The 25,227-nt window shown below is 46.0% G+C and overlaps 1 protein-coding gene across 1 annotated transcript in view; it reads right to left on the bottom strand.

Moving 5' to 3' along the window:
• The window catches only part of CACNA2D4 (calcium voltage-gated channel auxiliary subunit alpha2delta 4), a 129,712-nt gene that overhangs the window by 52,749 nt on the left and 51,736 nt on the right, over positions 1-25,227 (bottom strand). The window contains exons 23-26 of the mRNA XM_034063348.1: positions 23,464-23,557; positions 22,121-22,216; positions 19,554-19,681; positions 16,447-16,527 (exon numbers count right to left, since the gene is read on the bottom strand). Of these exons, the coding sequence (XP_033919239.1) occupies positions 16,447-16,527; positions 19,554-19,681; positions 22,121-22,216; positions 23,464-23,557 (399 nt within the window). The remainder of the gene's footprint in view (positions 1-16,446; positions 16,528-19,553; positions 19,682-22,120; positions 22,217-23,463; positions 23,558-25,227) is intronic.

Here is a 25,227-nt window from a genome sequence, read left to right on the forward strand (position 1 = left end):
TGACTAAGCTGCTGCACCTTCCAGAGGCACTCTAGGGAGCATGGTACCCAGCGTGGTAAGAAATTAAGCTCTCCTGTGGGATGCTAGATACAGAACAACACTCAGCATTCTCTGTGAGCTGAGACAATGAGTTCCTCTAATGTGCGGGGACCAGAGGTCCTGTGCTCTCTGCAGGTATGTCTAGGCATGGAGGAAATCCTCCTGAACGCACTCTTTGCTGCAGGCTGGTGTATCAATGCCACATGCAGGTACTTGCCCTCAGGAAGTGGTCTTCTGGGGCTGGTAGGCTCAACACATGCCAGGGTGATGTAGGGGATGTCAGGGCTATCAGAAACACACTTTCTGCTCCCCTTCCCCACACACCCACCTGTGGTACAAGCAGGCGCATTTCTTGTAGGGAACAGATGGCACTTGTAATTCCTGTTTCTTTTCGTTACTGTTTGAGGGAGAGCAACAAGATTTTCTAAAATGATTGAATGGAGGTTTCTTTGGCATGAGACAGAACATTTTTAAAGGTATATTATATTTCTGGCTTGTTGTTACAGAAGAATAATAAAGAATGTATTTTCCTATGCTCCTTCTTGTTTAAATGAGATCTCTGATGGTAACCTCCCCTCTCTCCCATACCACCTGCAAAAGCAAACACTGCAGGGATACAGCCAGCTGAATGAAAAAGCCCCTGAATTCCTACATATGTGTATGCTTGTGGGTATACAGTGTTTGAACTTGAAATGAATGTGCACATATCTACAAAAACACACACACATTCTATCAGTGTGAGTCCTAGGCAAGCACTTACCAGTAGCTGAGGTGGGGCTGTAGGACTAAATACACACTCAAGTCAAGGTGAGACCCTAGATCTAGAAACACACACACACACATACACACACACAGAGTGCTCCAGGGACACAGTCAGACAAGGGTGATTGTGTAACAAGGATAAGATACTATGGCAATCAGCTCATTACATAAAAGTAGAAAGGGCCAAATTAATCCCTAGGGTATGAACGCAGAAGCCAATGGAGTTATATTCAGGTCAAATTGGATTCCAAAAGCTTTTTTTTTTTTTTAATTAGAGCATAATGTTCAATCAAACCAAATAGTGAGCTATGGGTTCCTACATCTCCAGATTCCTGACCCTGCTGAGCAAGGTTACTTTGAAATGAATGGAAATTGCTATCTAATCCTATTGCACCCACAACTACACAAGCTGTCACCCCTAGAGCTAAAAGAGTCTCTCCACCAGCTGTTCACTAGAGAGATCTATCACACGCAGTTAAGAAGTTTAAATTCCCCACTTCTTTACTTTCAGCACTAGGCATACACAATTCATCACATTCTCTTCCTGCAAGAAAAAGCTCATCCTGAGGCATGTGGAACCATAAAAGATGTTAAACCCCGCCACAAGCAAAACCTTGTGCCACCGTGCTCGCACTGTAATACTCAGCTACTCTGTCATGCTCAGACTGATCTTCAGAGAGAAACTGGGTGCAGAACTCAGTTACTCTTGATCTGATAACAGATGAGGCATCTGTTCTGCTGAAAAGGTACATGGTGCAAGAGAATCACTATTATTGTTTAACAGCATGGTGTCTATGACACATAGTTTAATCTAATTTTGCCATGTAGGTAGATGAACGCACACAAATACTACTAAGCAGTTCATATAATACCGGAAATGTAGAGCAGAAAAAAACACACTCATCTGATGACTCTAGGATTTTTTTCAGCTCATGAATTGTCTGGGACCAGACTGTGAACTTCTGCCTGGTTATTATATTGGTTAAATGAAATTAAAGTTGGTTATTATAACTTGATTATTTGATATTGGCAAATGCATTTGCCCTTCATACCTATCTAGTTACACACACACAACACATCATATATAGAAACATGTCATTATGTGTATGTATATTGATGGCTTGGCTCCACAAGCGAAGATTTTGGGAAGGGCTTTAACCACGCTTACTTCAAGCACGATGACCAAGGGTGAGTGGGATATGCAAATCTGGTTGGAAAAGGGTGCTTTAGGCAACCAGGGAGTGTCCGACCACGACTGACATCTCCTAAGTACTCTCGAGCTACCCATGCACTGGTCCGCCCACATGCAAGGTTGGATCTGCTGCTACCCATGCACCTTGTCACCTACCAATTCGACCCTCACCCATCCATACAGACAAGTGAGAGCAAGCCCTTCCAGCCTGTGCAGTGGAAATACATGTAAAATATATGAAACAGAATTCCTCCTCAGTATCTTGTTCATCAGCAGCTTGCTGTGCCTGCTTGAATGATGTTTGCTAACACTGACTGGAAGCACAGGTCACAAGGTCAGTTTCTATCCTCTGGTTAGATGAAGGCAAGTCCTAGCATGAGATTTCTCAGGACCAAAAAGCCTTCCCTCTGAGAATGCTGTGCAATACAGATAAAAGAATAAGCATTCCCTTATGAGTACAGTTGCAGAATGGAGTGCAAGTAAATAAAGATTTCCTGAATCATTTGGGGAGCTCTGCCATCAGTAGCAGCCCTGGAAATCTGGGGACAAGGCAGTATCCTCACAGCTTTTCTCCCTTTTAGAGGGTCGGGAGAAGCAACTGGTAGGGACTAGACCTCTCCTTCCCACAGTGGTACTGTGCTGCAGCAAGGCAGAGGTCATGTGCAGGGTACCTGGAGCCAAGGAGAAAAGCAAAGTGTGATGCTAAGAATAACTCTGCCTCGTGTGGAGCTTCTGGGCCAGGACAACAACGTGCTGCTCTTTGCTCGGGGCACCAACTTGAGGTTTCGCCCTTCACATTTGCTTTTTCTGTGTCCTAACTTGGTAATAAACTTGTTTGTTAGAACAGCTGCGGAAAAACACCTCGCAAAGGGCATCAAATGAATGACAAATGTAGGTATTTCATTTGAGGAAATATGCACAGACAATATTCAACCAGCTCTGCATAAAGCTCAAGGGAAATATCCAAAGTAAGAATGCTTTGCATTTCTATAGTGCTTGCCTTTGGCAGCTCTCTGGGAGCCTGCAAACATTAATGAATTCACAGAGGCAGAGATTGAGAGAGTATGAAGGCCAGAAGGGACTTTAGATCATCCAGTCTGACCTTCTGTGTATTGCACGCTACTTGGAAATTGTGCTGAAAAGAACCACAAACATTATCTGAGAGTGACAGAAATGCCTTGATGTTAAAGGCTTAAAGAGCTCAATCTGTTTAGCTTATGAAACAGAAAATAAAGAAGATATACCGCAGAAAGTCCAACAGTGAGTGTGTACATGTAGCTAAGGTCAATCTTTCAGAAAGGCCTTTGATCTAAAAAACATTCAAGAGAGGAAACCTCCCATTTTCCCTTGATACCTTACTAAAATACCTATTCATGCTATTAGCATTCATGCTTAACATCTCATTTGAATCTGTTTTGTTTCCTGTCACAGGTTTCTGTTGTGTTTCTCTTTCCTAGATTAAAACCCCCTAAACATCAGTAACCAGCATCTCTCCCTATGAAGGTACTTTATACTCTAATAAAATAATTGCTCAGTCTTCTTTTTGGTAAGATAAGCAGATTGAGTTCATTAAGCCTTTACTCGTAAAGCATTTCCTCCCCTCTGCAACAACACTGTGGTCTTTTGCTACACTATTTCCAGTTTTTCCTCCCCCTTTTACAAGTATGCTCCTCATCGGACAACATCTGTGTTCTGTATTGTAGATACTACCTGACTATTGCCATGCAACAGTAAACGTCACCTTTCCTACTTCTCACCACCGAACAATGTCTCACAGCACACTCTCTAGGCTGTGTGAACACAGTTCCTACTTTAAAGATGAAGGAATATAGAAACACTAGGGCAAAACCTTAACAAGAAATTTTATCATCAGGATCATGAGAACTGGTTCTTATCCCACTTATAAGCCCCTTTATAGTAGTATAAATTCACAGGATTTTAAACCAGAGTCTCATGCAGTTCTAGGCAAGAGAAAAATCTAGCCCTTTAACTCAAGTGATGGTCCCCTTCTAGTAGTCTCCCCTTTCTCATCCACTCATGGTATCATATGACTATCTTTCACTTCTCTCCCTCTGGACATAAAGGGTTTAGATTCCCCAATAATTCCTTCTCTCTCCCCCTCATTTTCATCCTCTTGTGACTGATTATCCCCTTTTCAGTGACTGCTTCTGACCAGCTGCTTTTCAGATTCTCCCTTCTCTGATCTCCTCAACTGTCACTTCTCAGCTGCCACAAACCACACCAACCCCCACATCCCCATCTGCTTTTCAAAGGCTTGTTAGCATAAGCAGGGGCTTCTCCACTTGCTCTTCTTTACTTTGCAAAACCCAAATCAATCAATAAAACCCACCATGCTGTCAAAGGGTGGGAGAGGGGTTTAGGTCTGCCCTAACTTCTGGCCTCCCAGGTGCTGTGCTGGGGCTTTCAGCTGCATTAGTGCATGTAGTTTTATTCAGTCCTAATTAAATCATGGAATATGTGAATTAGATGGTAAAAAGGCCCAGCCTTGTACCCAAAAGGAGTACTGCAGTGAACAGTGAGTGACCTGAGTGACCGCCCCATGGCTTGTTTGCTTGCTTGCTGGTAATTGCACCATGGCATGGTGAGACAAGAGACTTCAGCTGTTTCCTGGTGATGGAAAAGGGACTGCAAGCTAGCAAAGTCTCATCTCTTTCTATTCAAGGCACCACCACCCTCTTACAGACTTTTCAAACTCCAGCTTAAACCCATTTGTCTTTTTACCTCAAATTCTGTCTGAAGCTGCATTACCCTAACAGCTAGAAACTCTCTTCTAGTTTTCCACCCTAAATATTTTCATGGCCTATATATGCTGCACTGTTTCAATGCAAGCCATGTGATTTAGTATAAATGTTTCCTCCAATACGCATTTACAGCATATATATTACAGCAGTCTTATCTGTGTCAGCCCTGGTTGCATGTGGTTAAGCAAGCTGGGTTCTCCCAGGCTCCTCTCATCAAGTCAGGCTTTCTTTTCCTCTCATCATCTTTTTGTCTGGTCTGTACCTGTCTCAGCCTGTATTCCGTTAGCCAAAACTGTAACACAAACTAGAGGGGATGTATCACAGGGCTTTGTGTAGGAGCACCAATGTATCCCCATCCCCACTGGGAACACCTATCCAGGTACATTCTAGGACAATGTTTCGACCACAACTGCATCACACTATCACTTGCCATCATCCTACCATCAGAAGTTCTCAGCATTTTTCTTCTGAGCTTTCTCAGGATATGTCTGCCACAGAGTCTACCCATCTGCCTTTTGGCAAAGGTCTCAGAACAGAACATGGCAGACCACAACGGCTCTGTGAATTTTATATGGGCATCAGGGGAGGGGGCAATACAGCCTACACTGAGGATCATATTGAGACTTGGCAGAATGAGCCAAACAGTTCCCAGAAAAGGGCTGCCTTTAGTCGTGCTTGCTGTGCTCTCTGTCAGATCTCACAGGGTTACCAGCTTAGAGGAGATTTCTAATATTAGTTCTCAAGCATATGACCTTGTCTGTTGTACTACTGAAATTCATTCTGTTTCTGGTACTCCTGCCAAGGTCAATTAAGGCTTTCTCTACAATATCCTGCTCCTTCCCTGTACTAGCAATGCCTTCTAGTGTTGAATCATCAGGACACTTCCTCACTACCTGTTGCTATCTGAGTCAGACTCTCAGGTTAATGTTAGCAAAGACTAATCCCACGGGTAACCGTGGGGGAGTACTACAAGTAACCTTTTGCTAGACTTTGATAAGTGATCTTGCTGCTTTCATCTTCCTGGACTGACTACCTCCCTGCTCTTTGCAACAACTCTGCCTTTCCCAGTCTAGTCCAGTTTAACTGATTGTTTCTTACATGGAACTCTATCAAGTGCTTTACTTAAATACACAGATCAGACCTTGGAAAATGTCTTTTGCCTGCAAGGAAAACAATCACCTGAAAGAAAGCTATTGTGTTAGTCTGGTAGGATGCAGCACTGATAAAGTTATATTGCCCTACTACCTTTTCCCCTAACTGCTTGGTAATAATTATGCTTTCCTTCAAGATCTCCTCTAGAGTGCTACAAGCATTACAGAGGTTACACTTAGAGGTCTGACACTGATCAGCTTATTTCTCCCCCCTTCCTTAATTTTAAACTGCTTAATTTTCACTTTTCCAGACTGCATGGAGTCACCACTGCAGGTAGAGTTGAAAAAAATCCCTTGCTATAAGCCTGTGTTTCCACATGCCAGCTTTCCAAGGCTGGAGAGCACCCAGGCCCAGCACCATGCACTAAGCAGCTTGAGCTGCTTATTCCCAGTAGTCAGCTTGTTTCTTTCCCCAAGGACAATGTTGCTGTCCTTATCAATAACTTGGGCACAGAGTCCCCTTTTGTTTTGGCTTAGAATACAGACTCCTTGATCTCAGCTTCACTCTTACTGCCCAGAAGTGGCCCCACTTCTCATTATCTTTTTTTCTTTATTTACAGATAGCTGAAGAATCTTTTGTTGTTTGTTTTAATCTCCTTTTCAAGGTTTAACACAGCTTGATTTGTAAGCAATCCTGACTTTATCCCTACATTTCCTGACCTCTAAGATGCAGCCTTCTTTCTTTGCTGTCTGTTCTTTTTCCATTCCACGTAGGCTCTCTGCAGAAAAAGCTAAAGCAGCCTAAGCAGTTGCCTGTGGTGGCAGACAGATGGAGGGCAATGGAATCAGGCACTGCCATTTACCGACTCCTCCCAGAAATGTGGGCTCCACAGTCCCTGAAAGTTGAACTGCTCTCTCCTCACACTCCAGACTTTGCACTGCTGCCTGTGCAAGCAGCTCCAAGAGCCAGCAGCAAACCACCCCTCCTCACACCCTGGGCAGCAGTGCAGCCCACACCTTGCCTACATCCTGCACCCACAACATCTCTTCCCCGTCTTCCAACTGCCTTGGGAAAGCTTGGCACTTCCCAGGGCTTCCAGACAAGGGCTCCCAGCCAAGCTCCCCCACCAGCTGAAGCAGGACAACTACCTTCCACTGTCTCCTTTTCCTCCCACACCCTCTCTGTGCCTCACCATCCAACACTGGGTCCATACCCACTGCAAACCACTCTGCATTCAGCACCTCTACAGCTCATGGCAAGCCAGGAAGATTTGCTGATAGCCCTCATACAGCATAAGGACAGCAAGAGAAAAAAAGAATGGCTACCAGCACAGCCTCTGCACAGTACAGGTGGTGAGAACACAGTGTGAGAGCATCATGGAGGAACAAGAAATAGTTCTGGGGCTATTCATATGGTAAAGCTCTAAGCAAACTGGTCTGGCCTCATAGCTGACCCTGCTTTGAATGGAAGGGTGACTAAAGACCTCCTGAGATGCCTTTCAACCAGAATTATCCTATGTTACTATGAGTGGGGCTTCTGTGTCCCAGTGAGGGAAAGCAAAGGAAGAAAAAGGAGGTCTTGTGAGGTGAAAGAGCTCACAGTAGCAGTTCCATTAAGCAGCCTTATAATGGGGAGATTTGTGCCTTCAGGTGGGTAAGTAGGGCAGGAAAAGAGGAACTCAGGAAGGAAACAGGCTGAGTTTGGTGGTAAAAGGAATGTGTCTTAGGAGTCGACTGAAGTTGTCCTCAGATCTGCAAAGTTTCTGTGGTTTTCTTTCTGCAAAACTTGTCTGCTTGTGCCTTGCCTAATTTAATCCAAACCACCTCACAAGACATTTCCTATAGCCTCTTCTGGTGTAATATTTACTACCTTCATCCCTGCATCTACAGACTGCTTCTGTGATCACTTTCAGCGTCTTCTCACGTGACTTTGGCTCCTCTACTGAACTACAGGTCTTAATGCAGCTCATGACATCAGTTAATACCTGCACTAAGGCTACAGTCCTTGCATGGACAACACCGCTTTACTCCATGTACTTCAGATGCATAGATGTGGGCTGTTGTAGGGGAAGAGATGTGAGCAAGGTAATGCACTGGCTTTGTATTCACACAGAGCTTTAAGTTTGCATCCTACTTGGTCAGAGGTGTTAATGCCACTTGCTTGGCAGTGTGTGGATCACAGAATCACAGAATCCCAAGGGTTGGAAGGGACCTCAAAAGATCATCTAATCCAACGCCCCTGCAAGAGCAGGGTAACCTAGAGTACATCACACAGGAACTTGTCCAGGCGGGCCTTGAATATCTCCAACGTAGGAGACTCCACAACCTCCCTGGGCAACCTGTTCCAGTGCTCTGTCACTCTTACAGTAAAGAAGTTCTTCCTGATGTTAATGTGGAACCTCCTGTGCTCCAGTTTACACCCATTGCCCCTTGTACTATCACTGGATATCACTGAAAAAAGCCTATCTCCATCATCCTGACACCCACCCTTTACATATTTGTAAACACTGATGAGTTCACTCCTCAGTCTCCTCTTCTCCAAGCTAAAGAGACCCAGCTCCCTCAGCCTCTCCTCATAAGGGAGGTGTTCCACTCCCTTCATCATCTTTGTGGCTCTGCGCTGGACTCTTTCAAGCAATTCCCTGTCCTTCTTGAACTGAGGGGCCCAGAACTGGACGCAATATTCCAGATGCGGCCTCACCAAGGCAGAGTAGAGGGGGAGGAGAACCTCTCTTGCCCTACTAACCACACCCTTTCTAATGCACCCTAGGATGCCATTTGCCTTCTTGGCCACAAGGGCACATTGCTGGCTCATGGTCATCCTCCTATCCACCAGGACCCCCAGGTCCCTTTCCCCTTCACTACTTTCCAGCAGGTCAACCCCCAACCTGTACTGGTACATGGAGTTGTTCTTCCCCAGGTGCAAGACTCTACACTTGGCCTTGTTGAATTTCATCAAGTTTCTCCCTGCCCAACTCTCCAGCATGTCCAGGTCTCGCTGAATGGCAACACAGCCTTCTGGTGTGTCAGCCACTCCTCCCAGTTTAGTGTCATCAGCAAACTTGCTGAGGGTACACTCAGTTCCCTCATCCAGGTCGTTGATGAAAATATTAAACAGCACTGGTCCCAGCACAGACCCCTGAGGAGCTCCACTAGTCACAGACCTCCAGCTAGATTCTGTGCCATTGACCATAGCTCTCTGCCTTCTTCCTTTCAACCAGTTCTTGATCCACCTCACTACCTGATCATCAAGCCCACACTTTCTTAGCTTATCTATGATCTTCACACAGCTCCAAATGGAAGGTCTTGGCCTGCTTATCAGTGCCCATGAATACCCAGTGCTGCATATTGATTGACCCTACACACTGGGTACACTTCCATGCCCACAAGGATTTCTCATGTACATACTGGCATGCACGCACAGAAAACACGTGTAAGTATGTAGCCCTACCACAGACATGAGTAAGTACAAATTACTCTGTGGGTAACTTGTGTAATTTGTGGGTAATTTGTGTGGGTAATTTGCACACATCTGTGCACACCTTTAGTTACACACATAGACAGTTATCACAGCCACACAACACATTGCAGAGAAACAGTGTATGCAAATACACACATGTATGCATAAAACCTCTCAGACACTGAGCATCTACACATACTCTACATCCTCTGTGTGCTCCCATGGGCCCATGTGGCAGAGACACAGGTCCCTGCTGATGCTGGCTAGCTAGGAGTTAATGCAAGAAAGGCTGGGAAACAAATTAAAAGCAAATAAAAAAAGTTGAAAGCCCAGCACATGATTCTTCTCCTATCACATCTGTGAATCCTGGAGCGCAAGAGTAATTGTCTGCAATGAGTCAGACCAAAAGGCACAAGGAAATGGTTGCTATGGCAACCCGCACACTGCTCTAATTCGGCTCAGAATTAAAATGATATCAAATAATTTGCAAGCAAAGGGAACATGGCAAAGGCGCCGGGTGCCAATCTACAAAATCCAGCTATATGCAAGTGTCTCCTGAGCCAGAGTCAAGGGCTCTTTTCCCTTCAAGAGTGACAGCCGTAGCAATCAGAGGAGCTACAGAGGCAGCACTGATGGATAACCTTAGGCTACAAGATTTCTGTTACACACAGGCAAGAACAGGCTCCTGGGCTGGAGCTCCAGCCTGGAACAGGCTCCAGGACTGGAGATCTCCTGAGGGATGCCTCAGCAAGACCCCACAAGAGAAATCCTGTTGCTCACAAGCTGTTTCAGTGTTCCCATTGTGGGAATTCCCTGAAAGGGCTGGTGAGGGCAGGATCTGGGCATAGGCATTCACCCACTGTGGGGGCATTTGCTTTGTTCTGGGTGAAGCACTGCCCACATGGGCTGAAGGAAGGAGGGCTGATTCACTTGATGTTTTCTTCCCTGGTGAGTGATGCAATGTGTAAACTCTGGCACTCAGCTGACCCTACAAGGAAATATTCATTCTACAGAATTGGCTACCTTCTTTGCTTTTCCTCCAGCCAAGGGCTTATCCCAAGGCAAGAGGCAATGTCCATACACACAGGGAGGAAACACAATCCTCATGCTGAAGATCTTACAGCTTATGCAGACAGCAGATACACCATGGAAGAAAAGGTAATTGCTGATGTCCAGCCAGGGTGAGCAGAATGCTATGGAAAGTGTCTCACATACTTATTTTTAGCATTCTTTCGAGGATAAAATAAATGTATTTGACTCCCTTGTCACTAGTTACTGTCCATGCATGGAAACTTCTATATGGAATTTTGCAGGCAGATGCCTGCTCTTTCTGCCTGCTCTGACCTGGCTGGAGGATAACCAACTCTTAACAGGGAACCATGTAGCCTCAGCACTGACAGCAAACACTGGTGAATGGCAGAGTTTGCAAGATCAGAGCCAGTACCAAACAAGGCAACCACCTCACTTTTATCTGGTTCATATAACAGCTTGTTTCTGCCCCAGAAACACCTCAAAAATACCCCCAAAATCAGCCTTTATGCTTACAGGTCTCTCCCCCAAGGCTTGGTATGCAAAGTAGACTGCAATGGATGGCAGGCAGGCAGATGGATGAATGAAGGATGCAAGAGACATTGATTTTGGCACACCAACAGCACTGTGTAATGTTGATGCCATGGCCCATGGAGTATTGGCTCAACCTGTGGGCCAGCCAAATGTGTACTGTCTCCAGTAACAGCCTCCAGACAGATGTTCTGAGAGGTGGAGAAGGCATGGCTTCCATTAGTACTAAAATCATCGGCATTTTTTGATTGCCAGATGGGAATGGCATCAGGCAGAGACCACACATAGCATTTCTACCTGTGTTACCACTGGATGCTGGGGAGACCATCATTTCCATAAATGCACCCAGTGATGCCTCAGGAGCTCACTGGGTCAACACTGGCACAAACCTCTAGCATTAAAAGATCAGGATTCCTTCTGAATACTGCAGCACACATTCAAGAGATTGGCTGCTCTAGGGTTTTGTATGGGTAACAATAAGCTGGTTTCTGAGCCAGCCTAGTGAAATAATTTTAATTCTCCAGCTTGGATGCAGTTATTTCTATATAAAAGGTGCTTATGCTATTGTAGCTTATCTCCACGCATTTTAGCAGCTTCTACAGGTGCAACTGTCATTTTCTAGAGAGAAGGTTGAAATGTTTTATCCACCCAAGCAACAAAACTTTAGGAACGCAGAAGTGCATGTAGATTAGTTTGAAAAGCTGCCACAGCAACAGAACTGTTGAAAAACCCAACTAACTGCACTTCCTCTCCCTGCTTAATGGTAACAGACAGCAGGTGGCCAAAACTGGGGACCAAGGAAGAGGAGGGAGAGATGTCAAGCTGGCCAGTAATCACTTTTCAAATGAAGAGCTTCTGTTGGACTGATAGAGGTTGGATTTTAACCAGCGGTATAATGGCAAAATTACTTCCCATTATCTATATTTCAGAATGGTTGATTTCAAATACTTTTGACAAAAATCTAAGCTTTTTAAAAACTGTGCTCCTGCTGTGAATAAAGAGCTCTTCTGAAAATACTGGCCTTAATAACACAGTGTCCCCAAACATCCTCTGTAAAACACAGACAATATTTCTCTTCTCTCATCCTTGATTGAGCTTGCCAAGCACTCTTCCCAAATATAACTCTGTATACTATTGGTGTCATGGGATAACAATTTCCTTGTAGTCCAATCACTGCAGATAAGAACTAACAGTATCTTTCAATATAAACAGAGAAGAAAGGTACTGTATAAAATAAACCTGCATTTCCTAAGGGCCCATTTAGATTGGTTTTTCTTGGGCACTACAGAGCCTGTGCATGCCACATCGTTTGCTGGTATCAGCTGTTTTCCATCCCTAAGACATGACAACCATGGCAAGAAACTTAATGGAAAGAAACCCCTACCTGCCCCAGTTGGGACTGGCAGCCAGCTGACACCACGTAAGTTGAACAGCGAGAAGGTCAGGCGATGAAAGAGATGTCATACACAGCCCAAAGTGACAGCTAAACTCCTGCGCAGATTCCAGAAGTTTCACTGGGGCTTTAAATCACTAAAAGCTTCTGTCAGCAACTACACGCGATTTCTGCCTTGAACCCTGAGGACCAGAAAGCCCCAGGCTACTGACTCACGGAAGGCAGCAGATGACAGTGCTATCTGGGGCAGGACTTGGCTTGGGGAGAGTGCCATCACAATTCCTTATTTTTCATTTCCAACAAAGTTAGTGTGCGTGAAACATACTGGACTGACATCCCAGGAGAATAGCTGCCTTCTAATTAATTATAATTAATCATCCAGGCATTACTTAATGTTTGCATAGTGCTTTGAAGTGCCAAAGCACAATACAGCAAGGGATATTATTAAAGAAACAGGTATAGCCAAGCCAGGGGTAGGTTTGCCTGTGTGGCTTCCCACCAAATAGATCAATCCAGCTCACACAGGTGGACCCTACCTTGGCTCCACCATGTCCTCCAAGAGACCTGCAGGTACCTTGAATCCTCTGCTCATTCCCCGTGTGCAGAGATACAGGGATTTGGCCCACAAGGGAAGGAGATGGATGGGTGAAAGGAGGAAAGGGTAGTGCAGGGCAGAGGACACTGCTTTTGCCTCCTGAATTTGGCCACCTCACCACCTATCCTTGTGTGGAGCAACATCTCTAACAGTGAGAGAAGCATTTCAGACTCCCCTCCAACCCATTCTGGGGTTCCCTTTTGAGCTAAGCCAGACCAAAATGGGAGGAAAGTGGCTATTGTTCTCCCACCCTATCTCTGTTCTCAGCCCGCCAGTGTGGGTGCTCTCCAATCCAAGTTGACTGCTCCCTCACTCCCTGACAGCAACAGGCCTGTGTCATCTTCCTGGACATTTGATTTTACCAGTTTGCCTTTCTCTGTCTTGGCTGGGGACTGCCACTCAGCTGCCAGAAGTAAAGGGGCCCAATGCTTGCTGTCATTCTTCCCATGGGGGGCACTGGGGGTGCTCCCTCCCCATAGGCATGGCTGTAAATCCTAGAGCTGAGTTTTTCACTGCATGCATAGTGAATATTTCAGAGTACTCAGAAATCCCCCCACAAGCACTGTCAAGTCAAACAAGTGACAGTAAAAATCAGTGGCAGAATGACAGGCCAGTTCATAACACTTGCACTTCTACGGGGACATTTAAAAAGTCTCTGTTCCCCTTTTACAGAACTGTGCTTGTATTTATTCAGAAACTACACGCCTTCCAATATATGTGGCTTTCTGGGAACCTGTGCTACCAAACTACCAGCAGTATTCTAACTCTAAATGAACATGATATCAATCCCACTGAGGGCCGATGCCATCAGAATAACAATAACAACAATCTGCATCCCATTCTGCTCTGATTGCTTCTTGCTGTGTCTCCTCTCACTCCTCTTCCTTCACCTCTCTTCTGTACTCAGGATGGTATTGCAGCACTCCCCAGCATCATTTATGCTGTGGCTTCTGCTGTGAAGTACCCTAGAATCAGGTCCTAGCCACTCAGGATTGATTATATTAGTGTGAGGGGAGATGAAGACAGACCTACACCCTTCTCTCAAAGCTGCTATCCTCAAGATCAAACAGTATTGTAACAGGTAGTGCAATACAGTTATTTCCTTTTTGTCTTCCTTTAAATGACTATTGGTATCAAAGATTTAGATGATTAATCTAGTCTCTACTGGAAGCAAAGAAAAGGCAAAATATATCGTAATTTTTTGCTCCCTAAACCACCCAAACCAAGGTGTAAACTTACACCCAAGACAGCAGATGGGAAATACCTTGGTAAATCCTTGTACTCCCACAAAGTCAATGGGGCTACAGCTGTGGGCCCACAGGACTTGGACCCTTTGGAAGAAATTATTTCCCTCAGTGCTGTCATGCAGGCCATTCTTTGGATGAAATATGTGTAGTTTTCATCAATGCATAAGAAATGGGGAATAAAGAACACCCAGCTATATGTACCATGTGTGAAGGTAAGCAAAGATGCTTACAGTCAGGATGCTTAATGTGCCTGCTACTGACAGGGACTGTGGCACCTTTAAAGAACAAAAGCAATTGAGAATTCATTTTTGTGTCTCAACTTCTGTGGTTACCAGTGAGGAAAATAGTTTGTTCTGAATCATTTCTACAAATGACACAATTTTTGCCTTATTGTTTTAATATGATTTCTTTCCCTGTCCTCTGCTCTTTCTCTGCTCTCCTCTTCACTCTGCAGAGGATCCTGCCCCTTCACAGCATGTCCACACAGAAGAGTCAAATCAGTATTCAGCATAACCGAGTGGGTGGAAATCTCCACAGGGGTTGTGAAAAACACTTCTGACAGAAGAGAAATGGCTCTGTCAAGGGCAGATCCTCCTGCCACTTGTTCTTGCCCCAGCTCTTCCACTCAGAAGTTTCCTTCCTTGTATTTATGCTGAGTGCCAGATGAACTGCTTGTGTGCCTCTGTTCTAACTCACAGGTCAGGGAAATGAATGAAAACAACAATGAAAAACAATCTTAAAAAAAATGACCCCAAACCAAACCAAAAAAAGCTTTTTGTGCTTAGAAAAATGCTCCAAATGCTCTAATGCTGCAGAAACGCTCAGTACTCTTTCAATGCTATTTCATTCTCTGCTGGGTATACTCAGCATTGCCAGCCAGGATCAATTCTGAGAGCAGTTTCTGTGACCCAAGCACCTATCAAACATGAAATTTACTGAAACCATCTCTATTTCACAGGGACAGACTTCATAATGATTTTCTGGATTTGGGTTTGAAATGGTGGTTTATTAGTGAAAAGTGCTATTTCATAACACCCCTCCTTCAGGTTATAAGTATTTCCTCAATGTCCACATGATACTTTTAGATATAAGGAAGAAGTTCTTTACAGTAAGGATGGTGAGGCGCTGGAATGGGTTGCCCAAGGAAGCTGTGGATGCTCCATCCCTGGCGGTGTTGAAGTCCAGGTTGGACAGAGCCTTGGGTGACATGGTTTAATGTGAGGTGTTCCTACTCATGGCAGGGGGGTTTTAACTAGATGATCTTGAGGTCCTTTCCAATCCTAATTATTCTCTGATTCTATACTTTAAGAGCACCACTCCCAGCTGGAATTTACTAAAAGACTAGAAGGTAAGGAATGTTTCCTTCATCAGATAAACTGACATAGTTTTACTGTAGTACTAAGGACCAGGCGTTGTATCCTACCGAGCCTAGGGAAGAGTAATGGCTGAATCTCTGATCCGAAGACATCTGCTGTACAACCTTCTCTCTACTAGGTACACGTATAACAATTATTTCACAAGTAGCTTTGCTTCTTGGCAAGTATTTAGTGATAATTACTCCATCACGTGTTCATCAACTTCTTCCCTTAATCAATGCTTCCACTTCTAAACCAAATTCCACTGAGATACATCTTCTCTTACCCAGTACTCCTACACAGAGCATCTGAGTTGGATACGATGCCAGCATTATTGATTAAAAAATGTTTCATTAAATGGCTGCTCTGCTTCACTTCTGAGTTTACTGTACTTTTGTAAAGGCAGAAGCAATAGCTGCAGAAAATGGTAGGGTTTCAAAAGCTTTGGAGTTCTGCTGGAAGTAACGTGGTTTATGTATTTTCCAAAAGTAGACACAGAATCTAGTGAAGGTCTGCCAAAAGAGGTTTAAACCTCATCTACAAAAATAAATTGGCAATCTATATGTCTGAGCTGGAAGTCTAGCAACAAACCCATTCCACCAGCAAAAGTTATTTTTCAGCTGAGATAATGATGGAGATGCATGAACACGCTGTTCTTCCAAAAACAAAATGTCTCCTGCAAACAGTTCAAAATCTGCATGGACTCCTCAGCCTATGCACGTTCCAGAGAAACAGTCTCAACCCACAAATTCACCAGCACTGAAAATGGTAAGCTTCCATTCAAACAGTCAATTTCCCTTCCAAAAGCCTATCAACTATTCAGTACCTGTTTCAGTATTCTCTGTTTAGCCTAGATTTCAACATCACAAACTATTGTGGCTCCCATCATTTCCCTTGAGTGACAAGCTAACAAACAGCTCCCAGCTCCCACTCTCAATAAAAGATGCAACCATTTCATTCAAGATAAAAAGAGAAACCAGAATGTCTTACCTGCAGCAATACCCATCTTCCCATCCACAGACACAGACACAGCCGTGCTCACTGTCACCACTTTTGGCAGGCCACTTCCCTCTGTTAAGACACAAATACAGCAGGCTTGATTAGCTTACCACTACAGGGGAGAAAAACTCAGCAAGTTCAGATTGCTTACATGTTTTCACACCCAGGACAGTGTGCACATATACCTCAACCCTGAAACACCCAAGAAGCTGGAGGCCTGCATCTTTCAAGACACAAACAACATAAGTGGCTATGAGTAGATATTTTGTTTCTTGCAGATAAGGTCCCCTGATAAAAGTAGCACCCTCTCAGCATAAAAAGGAACTGGCCTCCTTAATTTTGGGCATGTAGAGTTAGTTTTAGGCCAGAAAACTGCAGTGCTTCATGTACTAGCTAAACTTTGTAAACAGAGGAGAAGTGAGATAGGCAATTCTGACATTGACTCTCACACTGTGTTACCCAAGCCAGACCTGCACTACAAACTGAAGAGACAGGCACAGCACTTCCAGGTACTTTCCAGGCCGTGCTCCATTTTAGAAACAAAGTCTTCTGGGACTTTGCTGCGTAAACTCTGTTATGCCCCAGGCTCTCCTGATTGTCCTTTAGCTGCTGCTTTAAGTATCCTGTAGGTCTTGTGTCACATCTGCCAGCCCTGTGCAGATCTCCTGGCTTCCACAGGGCACTTAAAAAACATGGCTGGATAGGTTTAAGCAACTGAACCTCATCTCCATTTTCTTTGTCAGTGCAGTTGTTTCAGCCTGCAATTGTCCATGTGACAGATTCAATTTCTGTGTTTTCTTAAAGTGATTACATTAGCTTCAGCTGGGGCACCTCTTCTGGAACTGCCAGGGGACACTCTGAAGGTCAGCATGATCGATTTAGCCTGCAACTGATTCCTCACTCATGTACTGAATGGAAATCTCTTGCTCAGACAGATGGGGCAGGGATTCTTTCCATCCCAAGAGCTCCAGCATTTGTTTCTGCTTCCTGTTTCTGCCTTCATCATGCTAGGTGGTACCCAGGTGTGTCCAGAGCACAATTCAGTGTCTGCCACAATTTAGCCTGGAGTCTCTCATTATTCTTTAGACTGAAGTCAGATTAACTTGGCCTGTGATGTCAGAAATAGTAAAGCCCTTGTGAAACAAATACCCAGGCAACTTATGCTCACATGCCTTGAGCCTGATTTGGCCTTTATGGTGAACCCCCAAATGTCTTGCTCTTCCTAGGATGAGGTAAAGAAGCAAACTACACTTAGCATCTCTAGAAAAACAAGCAAACAAGCCAGCCCAAAATATCAAAGCACCCAACGCATGAGAGATACGGGCTGTGAGAACAGCTGACTTGCATAGCTTTCCCTGCTGTATTCTTCCCTGTGGGACTTTTGGACACTAGAAGGAAGTGCCCTCAATAAATTATTCTAATGATCTGCAGTCATTCCCTGCTGGTTTCCTCCCCAATGGGGAGGTCTTCTGGCTCTTCCCTCTTATGTAATGAGAAGTGCATCTGTCCTGAAAACCCTTTGTCATGGGCGGAGGGCATGTGTAGAAAGCATGAATAGGGGATTTCAACATTTATTCATCAGGAACTTACTAAGAAACTGGGTGGTCAAATGGTGGGACACCCCTGCTCCTTCGAATGTCAAGGGAGGGCCTGGACTCTGCTCTGACAGTGCAGCACTGTGTCTCAGAAGCACTGAGTAGTATTTTCTAGCTCTTTCCAGGCATACTGTGTGGTCTCATGGATCACTGTCTCCTAAGCCTAGCTGCTCATCTCTAAAGAGTCTAATCTCCCTTACAGTTTAGAAGACAAGGTCTTCAGGGTCAAATATTACTTCTTACAATGTGCCTGTAGGGTTTCCAGGTGAATGGGGTCCTGGATTTGGTTAAAGTTTCTGACAAATAGCCACATAGTACAAAAAACAGTGGCAGCTGCTTGTGTTTTGTCTTTACTAATGGAAAATTACCTATGACTTCTAAGAAAGCCACATCAAGACACAACTCCAGTGTTTAGCCAGCAGTGATTATGGTGGACTGGGTAATGGCTGTACTAGGAAGCCCCAGATGATGTCACTGCCTGGTTTTCTAACCCACACTCTATTCCAAAGAGCAAATGCTTTGGCATGCGGGAGAGTAAAAGGTCCTGCCATGCCTCCCCCTCTCTCCACAGTTGCCTTTTAAGTAAGATGCAAGGGTGCTGCGCAGAGAGAGGCTTTCATGGAAGGTTTCAAGTATTCTCTTTCCATTCGCTCTCCCTTTACATCCTGGTTCATCTCTTGCCTCCAAGTCTGGTTTTCTCTTCTTTGCTACTTGCTTTCCCACCCACCAGCCTCCCACCATTGTGCCACAAAAAGCTTTAGCAGCTAAAGTGCTGAGCTCCGTGACAGAGATGGAGAACTAGGGGCCAGGAAGGAGCACAGAGGGGACTCCTGCCTTCTGTGTAGGAGCCTCACATGAGGCTTTGTTTTGACTGTTTCTCCTAGGTTCTTCTGCTCTCTTCCAGCCTTTGAATAAGCCCTCCCTGAGAAGAAGCTATGCAAGAGCCTTCTTCCCTTTTCCTCCATCATCTTCCAAAACAAACCCATCCCTTCCCATCATGGAAAGTGGTGACAGAAAAAACATTGCCCTCTAAACTTAGACTTCCAGACTAAATGCGTGCTGATCCCTCATCAGTCCCAGCTCTTACTGTCATGCAGTATGCCTGATGTTCCCTCTGAGGCATGTGCACACCTGTATGTCTCAATCGCTTCTGTGATAACTTTTTCTCATGGTTCATGTGTTCCCTTATTTCCCACCTACCTAAATCCTTTGGTCTACCCTTTCCCTGCAGTTCCACATGCCCTTCATCTCCCCTGCAAACTTCATGTTGCGGAGCCCTGACTGCTTTCCATGCAGTAGTTTTCTCTTTCTGCTATGTCAGTATCTTGGCAATGCCCCCCCTGCCATGTCCCCTTTACTGGTGCAAAGGCAATGCCAAAAGGCAGGTCTCAGTGTTTCCCACTAGGCAGGTGGCAGCAATAAAGGGATTGGGGCAAACGTGGTGTGGGAAGCAGGATGTGCAAAGCTTTCTCTTCCCCTCTCTGGTGTTCAGGCTGGGATTACCTGAATCATCTTCTGAGACAATGCTGTAGATGAAGCTCCCAGGGGGATGCTCGGCTGCCCGCCGGTACCACAGAGGGAAGTGGTCCATGGTGAAGATACTTTCCTTGTCCTTCTGTGTCAGGAATTTCCTGCCGAGAGAAAACCCAGGCCGGCCGTTGTGCACTGTGTGAAGGAGCTGGGCAGCCCTGCTTGGGGCAATGCAGCGGGACCCCTGGGGCTGGGCACAGCACCTGCACCCCATAGCCGAGGGCTTCCCCTGCCGCGGTGGAACCCCCAGGGGACCGAAACACGCCACGTGGAGCACCCCTCTCCCCAGGGACACCGGGGCAGTCCGCGAGGCCCCCGGGGCTACTGAAACCCGTGGCCCGCACGCCCCCGCCGGGAGCAGGTCAGCCACCGACCCCCGGACGGGCTCCTCTGCAGCGCGGCGGGGCCGCTGACAGCTACACCCGCGGCCACTGTCCTGCGGCGTTCTGCGGCGTCCCGCTGCCGCTGCGCCTCTGCCGGCCGCCCGCCAGGTGCCGCTGTTGCCCCGGCCGAGGGCCTCGGAGCCGTGGCCAGCGGTGGGCCCAAGGTCGGGAGAGGGGAGGCCGCGGGCCGGCCCCGTCCAGGCCGTGAGTGGGTTCCGCGGCTTCCCTGTGGGGCTCAGTGCCGGGGGGGAGAGAAGTCCGCCTGCCCCGAGGGAGGCCTGGCAGGTTACTGCCAGCAGCAAGGGGCAGGGCCGGGGGGCGGAAAGGGGACAGGCATGAGCAGTGGTGATGGCATATGGCTAGTTACTGCAGGCAAATGGGGAGCAGGCGAGGAAAGGGAATTAGACAATATCCTAAAAAGCCCCCAATAATAGTAATGAAAAAAATAGGAGCACCTCTCCTATGAAGACAGGCTGAGAGAGCTGGGCTTGTTCAGCCTGGAGAAGAGAAGGTTCCAGGGAGAACTTAGAGCAGCTTCTAGTGCCTAAAGAAGGCTACAAGAAATCTGGGGAGGGACTTTTTACAAGGGCAGGTAGTGACAGGACAAGGGGGAGTGGCTTTAAACTGAAGGAGGGCAGATTTAGATTAGATATTAGGCAGAAATTCTTTACTGTGAGGGTGGTGAGACACTGAACAGGTTGCCCAGAAAAACTGTAGCTGCCCCATCCTACAAAGCCAGGTTGGATGGGGCTTGGAGCAACCTGCTCTAGTGGAAGGTGTCCCTGCCCATGGCAGGGGGTTGGAACTGGGTGAGCTTTAAGGCCCTTTCCAACCCAAACCAGTCTGTGATTCTATGAAAAAAACACCAAAACCAAACCCCACCCCAAACCCCACCCCAAACCAAAGGTCGTGCTGCTGCGCCTAAGTATGGAACTCCTAGGGGTGGATGAAGTGTTTGAGGAAAAGGGTGTTCTTGAAGGCAAGACGACGAGTCCTGAGGCCATGGCAAGACAGGCAGTGGGTGCCCAGGAGAGGCCTCATGAAAATCAGGTCATTGCCTTCCCTGGAGGTGCCTACATCTTGCCTGACAAATCCCCTTTGTTTTCAGTCTCCTGTTTAGCTGTATATTTTGACATTACAATAATTACTTATTTATACAGTTCCTCCCTTTCCGGGGATTCCAGAAGCACCTCTTACGTGATGCGTGGGGGTCTGTCACTGCAGTGTCATGACTGCATCTGTTTAAAAGCATTGAATGATGTTCCTGATGTGCAGTGGGGGATAGGGAATCATCATATCTGCCTGCTGAAGCACACATAGATTTCTTCTTTGTTGCCAGAGCCGGACTACTCTGACTTACCCAGACTGCCTCAAAAACATGAAGAATGTCACCTTCCAGGCACAGCAGAGGTGTCTGCCTTGAACCTATGACTTGTGTTTGGGGAACTCAGAGACAGTGGAACAGCTGCCAAGAAGCTAACGACCACCACTGACTGTCCCCTTCTGTTCCATCTGCTGGTGTGCCTCTGTGACCCATCCTTTCTTAAGCAGCATGAACCAGCCTGTGTATTCAAAACACAACAAAAATGCAAACTATATCCTTTCCATGTCAGAACCCTCCACTGAACACACGCTTTTGCCTTCAGGGAAAACACAAGCGAATGAATTGTATATGACAGATGTCAGTCACATCACTGAATGCCTCACTGGAATGCACTGGGATACTGCGATGTGGGCAATGTAAGAGGTAGAACAGAATAAACCTGGAAGAGGAACTGAGACAGAAAGATCAAATCTAGCCAAGCTGGAATGTCACCAGGGCACTGAAGTGCAGAGCCTTTGCACTGCAAAATGTTCCTGGGGATATATAGTAACTGTGGACATTTTCTCTGTTAGCTGACTGAAGTTGGGAAATAACTGAAGGTTTTCATTGAACTGAATGCATGCTGGGGTAGTGTTTTGAGAAAAACTCAAAAGGATCAGAAGAAAACAAAGGACCACTGCCCTGATTCTGTAAGTAGGCACCAAGGCCATTGAGGTGTTGCTTCTTTCCTTTCTTTTCTGTCTTCTCAAATACATTTCTAAGGCTGGTGGTGGTTTCATGCTGCCCCTTCAGAGAAACTGTGAGAAGCCCCTTAGTGCAATTTAGGGACTTACCTGTTGGAAATTTTCTCAGAGCCCACATATAGGGCATTCCTCATGAGTCCAGCCCGAGTGCCCAGAAATGCCATCTCAACACCCATCTCAGTTTCCCTGTGGAACAGAAACACACAAGCAGAAGAAAACAGTTCCCACAAGAACAGCCATCTCTCTGCTCCAGGGTGAGGGCCTTTCAAATAAGAAACCACACCTGGAGACGTAGTCCCAGGTTCATCAGCAATAAAACCTATTCACACCAGGGGTGGCACTGGCTCATCCCTGCTAACAGCAACTGGTTGTTACTGGCTAACAACTGACAGGCTTAGACTTGTACCTAGATTCATACCTTTGAAATTTGCTTACATAAGCTCCTCTCCTCCTGCTAGCCCTGCTCTAGGCTGCCCACATGAGGCTGAAGTGAAGGAGAGGAACTGTAGAGAGAGAGTGGCAGGATCAGGTATGCAGAAAATGGGCAGGGTAGCAGAATGACTCTGAAGAGGGTGTCCTGGTGCAGCTGTTTAAACACGTGCTGATAATTGGGTGTCCTAGCATGACTGCCACTGGTGTAGCATCTGGCAGTGGTAGGGATACTGGTAACTGAAAGAGGGACAGGAATCCCAGGGCCACACATCTAAGTAGTATGTTGTCTGCTGAAAGAAAGATCTGTGTGATACTAGGTACTATAAGCAATACATGCTTTACTGGAAATAGACTAGGAAGTTGTTCAGTGAAGACAGCCTACCCACTCTGTGAGGCTCAATCTGAAAGCATCACCAACAGAGACAAGATCAAGCTCCCTTTTCTTTACTGCTGGTAAAGGAACAAATTACTTGCCACCTGAGACTGAACTTCTGCTACAGTCATAAAGGGAGTTGAGCCGAGCCAAACCACACTGCTGCCATTTAAAGGGATAACTGATAAAGGGGGAAATAACTTATAACAACTTCAAAGTGAAATGGCCTCAGGTGTCCTGAGGTACCAAACTCTATCAACTAAAGAGGCAAATGCAAGGCACCCAAGTTAGGTGGTGCAAAGAATTGGTGCTGAACACTCCTTGCAGTGACACACCTGGATCACTGCTCTCCTCCAGTGATATTCAGACATGGGTTGTGTTAATGTTGCGTTACCAGAAAGCCCCTCACCAAAATAAAGGCTCTCCCAAGAAGGCCCAGCCTGCTGGAGTCCACTCCTCAGAGACACTTTGGGAGTTATTTTTTAAAGGTATTGAGCTATTTCTGTCAGCTTAGTTTCTTATACCCTCTACAAGGGTCTCTGGCTGTTTGGGGCACTGCCTAAGCCCATAGCACCTGGAGATGCATCCTCAATGATGTTTTGCCCATATTTATTTCTTGTACACTTACATGGACATATTGAGGGCTAGTGTTGTCCAGTAGGCCTCCATGGGTGCAGTGACTACTGCATCAAACAGCACTTCCTGGACCAACTCCTCATCACCTAAGAAGAAGGGAGAACAAGAATCAGGAGAGAAAAGCACGTTCCTCCCTTGATGTCTTAGAGAGTCCTTTGTTAAGGAGCATCTGCCTCGTCAGGATAGCAGAGCAACATGGCACAAAAAGAGGCCTTCTGTTAAGGCCTGAGAACATGACCTACTATCCAGGATGGAGGAGAACACAAGAACAGATGTTACAGCTAAGATCATCAACTGCAAACTCAGTGGAAGGGTTTGGGTTTTAAAGTCTGGGCAAGTGAGAGGCTTTCAGATGAAGTTCTTCATCAGACCTTAACTCTGACCTTTTCCTTGATTGAACAGGCTGACCACAGTCATTGCCTCAGATCCTTGCCTTGACTCTTCTTCTGGGTGCCCTGTACAGAGGACACCAGCCACCCCAATCCATTCAAGAAGCTTTCTTCAGGACCACTAGTGACTTCTTCATGACCTCTACTCTGTCCTTGTACTCATTGGCTTCTCTGTTAGCCATCTTTCCTGTAAGTCCCGTTAGACAATGTCCTGTCCTGGTTTCCACCAGAAGTTCTGGCCAGTCTAGGCTACCAGTATAGTCCACTCTGGACTGGAACTGAGAAATGTTCTGTAAGCTGCAAGGTATCATCATGTACTAAATAACATACTCTAAAACCCCTGTCATAACCTCACTGGTTGTTGGGGTGCCAGGAGGAGCTGTGCTTCAGTACCAATCACTTCTGAAGGAGCTCAAACCCCTTTATAGGCTGCCAGTATCTCTTTCTCAGTTGGGGTATAACTGACCTCAGCTCCTCTATATCCCCAACTCCAAAACCTGAGGGGTCAATCTCTAGTCTCCCCTGGAGCTTTCTCCCAGAGGCTCCAGGTAGGACCATTCTCCTTGGTTGCAGTGTAGAGCACATTTTTCACATGTTGTCCTCCCTGGGCAAGGACTGCTGCATGACCTCTCTCTCATTTAATTTGGCCCCACACATCTGGGATGTGTCCAAATCATATTTGGTTTTCCTCCACAGCACTTCCAGGTCTGCATGGCTCTCATAGTCAGCTCTCCTCAAACTTTCTTCCTCCTCCCCTCTGGCCTCTTCAACTCATACATCTCTTTTCAACCTGCTCCAAAGACAGCCAGGAAGGGTCTGCTCATACTATGCAAGAGAGGAAAAATTATTGGATTACATTTGATTTTAGTTTTAAGAGATTCCCATCCTTGTGTCAAAGGTTTGTGCCTCTCAGTTAGAGCATTATATGCAAAAGCTGGTACTTGGCACACTAAGGGGGCTGAAGGACATCCTCAAGCTAAATTGCTGTAAGGAGTTCCTGTGCACAGATGTTCACTTCTGCTCCCTGACAGGGACTGCACTCTATAGAGGTGCTTTATCAGATGCTTGTGTGGCTTCATGTTGCCTGGAGAATGGGTGCAAGGTATAACCAGCACTGGGAGTAGGAAAGATAATGATTCTGTAACTTTTTTTTCCTGAGTCAGTTACCAATTGTGTTTGGAAAACAAGATGAATAGTCCTCATTCTGAAAGAACCCATCTCTCTAGATGGCACTGAGCAGCCCATGGAGGATGCTGGCTGGAGACCTGGTGAGGAGAGTAGTCACAGCAGCTTTCCTAGCTCCTCCTGCCATCAACCCCTCTAGCCCAGCTGGTCAGTCTGTCTTAAACATGGTGTGCAGCCCCTGC

This window comes from Melopsittacus undulatus, chromosome 5 (genome assembly GCF_012275295.1).
Source record: "Melopsittacus undulatus isolate bMelUnd1 chromosome 5, bMelUnd1.mat.Z, whole genome shotgun sequence".
Lineage (NCBI taxonomy): Eukaryota > Metazoa > Chordata > Aves > Psittaciformes > Psittaculidae > Melopsittacus > Melopsittacus undulatus.